General features: G+C 39.1%; 1 protein-coding gene across 1 annotated transcript in view; it reads left to right on the forward strand.

Annotated features, from left to right (window-relative positions):
- Positions 1 to 3,198, forward strand: part of MSH2 (mutS homolog 2) — a 92,798-nt gene that overhangs the window by 82,086 nt on the left and 7,514 nt on the right. The window contains exon 11 of the mRNA XM_023512063.1: positions 2,686 to 2,931. Within this exon, the coding sequence (XP_023367831.1) occupies positions 2,686 to 2,931 (246 nt within the window). The remainder of the gene's footprint in view (positions 1 to 2,685; positions 2,932 to 3,198) is intronic.

Raw genomic sequence — 3,198 nt, forward strand, 5'->3', positions numbered from 1 at the left:
GAACCCGCCACCTTAGGTGTACGTGGCTGGTGCCTTAGCCGGTTGAGCTATAGGCGCCGCGCCCAAGTATGGACTCTTAAGATGTTTTGGTTTTCGGCTCAGCGCCTGTAGCACGGTGATTATGGCGCCAGCCACCTACACCTAAGTTGGCGGGTTCAAGCCCAGCCCTGAACCAGTTAAAGCAACAATGACAAATGCAATGAAAAATTGCCAGGTGTTGTGGTGGGCGCCTATATTCCCAGCTACTTGGGAGGCTGAAGCGAGAGAATGGCTTAAGCCCAAGAGTTTGAGGTTGCTGTGAAGCTGTGACATCACAGCACTCTGCCAAGGGTGACATAATGGGACTCTGTCTCCAAAAAAAAAAATTTTGGTTTTCTTTCTTACTGTGAACTTACTCTTGTCAAAATGTTAAACTCATGTACTCCACTAATGTTTAATTCATCCACTTTTCTTCTTTCCTTTTTCTCTTTTTTTTCCTTTATCTTCTTCTTTATTCTCTCTTTTTTTTCTTACTTTTTAAAAACAATCTCTGTCTGTTGCTTTAGCTAGTGTGCAGTGGTGCCATAGCTCATTGCAGCCTTGCAACCTCAAACTCCTGTGCTCAAGCAATCCTCTTGTCTCAGCCTCCCACGCAGCTGAGACTAGACACCTACCACCACACCCAGATAATTCTATTTTTAGTAGAGATGGCGTTTTGTCCTTGCTCAGGATGGTCTTAAACTCCTGAGCTCAAGTGATCCTCCTGCCTCACCCTCCCAGAGTGCTAGGATTACAGGTGTGAGCCACCATGCCTAGCCATAATTCTTACAGGTTTCTATTCTAGAGTAGTGTGTTTCCTTTTCCTTTAAAAAACTTGTTAGAAGAATAAATTTTAAAAGAGGAAGAGAATTATATGCATACTCAGCCATTCACAGGTTAATTTTTCTTTTACAGATATTCTTTCACTTTTATAGGGAAAAGGGGAATCAATAAGTCAATTTTTTTGCAGTTTGATTAAACTCATTATTTTTTATTTTCCTAAAAGTATACACTCTACCTGTGAATGTTCTGTGAAGCTTTTGACATAATTGATATCAGCGTGATAGTCCACAAGACATGTGGACCTGTTGCACCAACCCATCCAACCTGTTAACATTTAGAATCTATACAAATGTAACTATTGCTAATAGTGTTTACCTATTTTGTTATTCACGTGTTAGACGGTGCTTTTTAGCATACAAAATAGCTTTTAGTTTTAATACTCACATGTAGTAAAATCTGTTCTTGTTGTTGTTTGTTTTTTTGAAACAAAGTCTCATTCTATTACCCTGGGTAGAATGCTATGACATTATAGCTCATAGCAAATGCAAACTCTTGGGCTCCAGCAATCCATTTTTGTCTCAGTCTCCTGAGTAGTTGGGACTAGTTTCCTGCCACAGTCTCTGGCTAGATTCTTCAGTTTTTAGTAGAAATGGGGTCTCACTCTTGCTCAGGGTGCTCTCAAACTCTGGAGCTGAATTCATCTGTGTCAGCCTCCCAGAGTTCTAGGATTATAGGTGTGAGCTACTGCACCTGGCCTGCAGTAAAATCTTAAAAATATTTATGTGATGGTTAAAAGATCTAATTTATACTGAAGTCCTCTGCATGTGTGGAGGTGGTACAAATGTTTTTGTTACATGGATAGCTTTTTTTTTAAATAGAGACAGAGCCTACTTTGTTGCCCTTGGTAGAGTGCCCTGGCATCCACACAGCTCACAGCAACCTCCAACTCCTGGTCCTAAGCAATTCTCTTGCCTCAGCCTCCCGAGCAGCTGGGAGTACAGGCGCCTGCCACAATGCCTATTTTTTGGTTTCAGTTCGGCCAGGGCTGAGTTTGAACCTGCCACCCTTGGTATATGGGGCCGGCACCCTACTCACTGAGCCACAGGCGCCGCCTTACTCACTGAGCCACAGGTGCCACCCTACATGGGCATCTTTTATAATTTGATTTTATGACTGAGTAGTACTCTATGGTGTGTCTGTGTTCATGGAAGGAATGGGGCATATGTATACAGTAGTACCTCTGTTAAGTTGACCACCCAAGGGACTCTGACAGACCAGTCAATATATGGAGGTAGTCAACATAAGGAACTGATACGTACATGTGGTGCCTGTCTAGTCTTATGAAAATGAAGTCAACTTGAGATAGTCCGTGTAGGGAGGTGATCAACTATGGAGATTCTACTGTGTATGTATGTGTGTATATTCACACACACCACATTTTGTCAGTTTCTTAAAATGTAGGAAAAGGATGTGTCTTAAAATTGAGTATGTGCCTTGGATATTACTGCACTCTGCTTCTTTTACCTTATCAATATATTATGAAAGCTTCTCCTTGTTAGTTTTTTTTTTTTAACTCTACCTCATTTCTTTATAAACAATTGTATAGTTTTGTTTCATTGGTAAAGGAAGGCATTACGCTAATTTTGAAATTGTTCACAATGAGGACATGACAACACGTTTTAACCCCATGTTTAGTTTTAAATATTCCTTTCCAGTTTTGTTACAGATAACTTTTGTTTACTTTTTAAAAATATATAAATTAGGAAGTGGATTTTGAATTCCAAAATAGGAGGAATTCACTTTATTCTTATAGCTTCTATCCATATTTGTAGATATAAATATTCAGTATTCCTCTGTACCTTCTCTGTCTTTATTTTTACACAGGCTATGTAGAACCAATGCAAACGCTCAATGATGTTTTAGCGCAGCTAGATGCTGTTGTCAGCTTTGCTCATGCATCAAATGGAGCACCTGTTCCCTATGTACGACCAGTCATTTTGGAGAAAGGACGGAGGAGAATTATATTGAAAGCATCCAGACATCCTTGCGTTGAGGTTCAAGATGAAGTTGCGTTTATTCCTAATGATATATACTTCGAAAAAGATAAACAGATGTTCCACATCATTACTGGTAAATAACTTAGTTTATGGACTTGGGGAGAAATAATAACATTTTCCTCTTTTTATGCTGTTGTAGAAATATATTGAAAACTGACCAAGAAAATTCCAGTCCTTGATACTAAAATAAGAACACGTTATTCATACTTGTTAGTCATATATTCACATTTGGATTAGAGGGAAGATTTGGAAGGTGGGATATAACCTTATGAGAGAATATTGTGTTCACATAAAACTTCTGTTCCTGGAGTTCAAAGCTTTTTTTTTTTTTTTTTTTTTT

The sequence above is a fragment of the Otolemur garnettii genome, unplaced genomic scaffold, assembly GCF_000181295.1.
Source record: "Otolemur garnettii isolate 467f Iridium unplaced genomic scaffold, OtoGar3 scaffold00024, whole genome shotgun sequence".
NCBI lineage: Eukaryota > Metazoa > Chordata > Mammalia > Primates > Galagidae > Otolemur > Otolemur garnettii.